This window comes from Austrofundulus limnaeus, unplaced genomic scaffold (genome assembly GCF_001266775.1).
Source record: "Austrofundulus limnaeus strain Quisiro unplaced genomic scaffold, Austrofundulus_limnaeus-1.0 Scaffold3529, whole genome shotgun sequence".
Classification (NCBI taxonomy): Eukaryota; Metazoa; Chordata; class Actinopteri; order Cyprinodontiformes; family Rivulidae; genus Austrofundulus; species Austrofundulus limnaeus.
In genome coordinates this window covers 3831-4458 of record NW_013955931.1, presented here as the reverse complement: position 1 = coordinate 4458, position 628 = coordinate 3831, and the positions used below count along the sequence as shown (strand labels likewise).

The 628-nt window shown below is 47.3% G+C and overlaps 1 protein-coding gene across 1 annotated transcript in view; it reads left to right on the top strand.

The window, feature by feature from the left end:
* Positions 1-35: 35 nt before the first annotated feature.
* Positions 36-628, top strand: part of LOC106511903 (choline transporter-like protein 2) — a gene marked incomplete at its 5' end in the record, with an annotated part of 4148 nt that continues 3555 nt past the window's right edge. Inside the window, 2 exon segments of the mRNA XM_014000626.1 lie at positions 36-148; positions 233-364. Coding sequence (XP_013856080.1) covers positions 36-148; positions 233-364 — 245 coding nt within the window.

Genomic DNA, 628 nt, shown 5'->3' with positions numbered 1-628 from the left:
TGAATATTTAATTTTGTTTGTTTTTCCCTCTGCAGGGGTCTGGTGATTGCCATGGTGGTCAGCTTGATCTTCATCGTCCTGCTGCGGTTCCTGGCGGGCATCATGGTCTGGGTCATGATCGTTTTGGTTATCCTTGTCATCGGCTACGGTAAACTGCGGCTCCCTGAAAATAAAGACGCTGCCTGTAAAGATTAGGCCGAACATTTTCCCTAACGCGCACAAATGATTTCAGGTATTTTCCACTGCTACATGGAGTACGCCGCCCTGAAAGGAGAACCTGGCGCTGATGTCACCATCAAAGATCTGGGCCTGCAGACGGACTTCTCTGTGTACCTGCAGATCAGACAGACCTGGCTGGCCTTCAGTAAGGACAATCACATCCGCACTGCCACAGTCAATCCCACTTTTTACATCAGTAATCTGAATTATCGCTGCAGTGATCATCCTGGCTATCGTGGAGTTTATCATCATCCTGCTGCTCATCTTCCTCAGGAAAAAAATCCTGATTGCCATCGCTCTCATCAAGAGGCCAGCAGGTCAGCGCAAACTGATCATTTTATTCCAGACCTTTAACAGTGGTGAAATTAAAGAGTCTGTTGTATACTAGACTGACTGCAGATTATTGGGC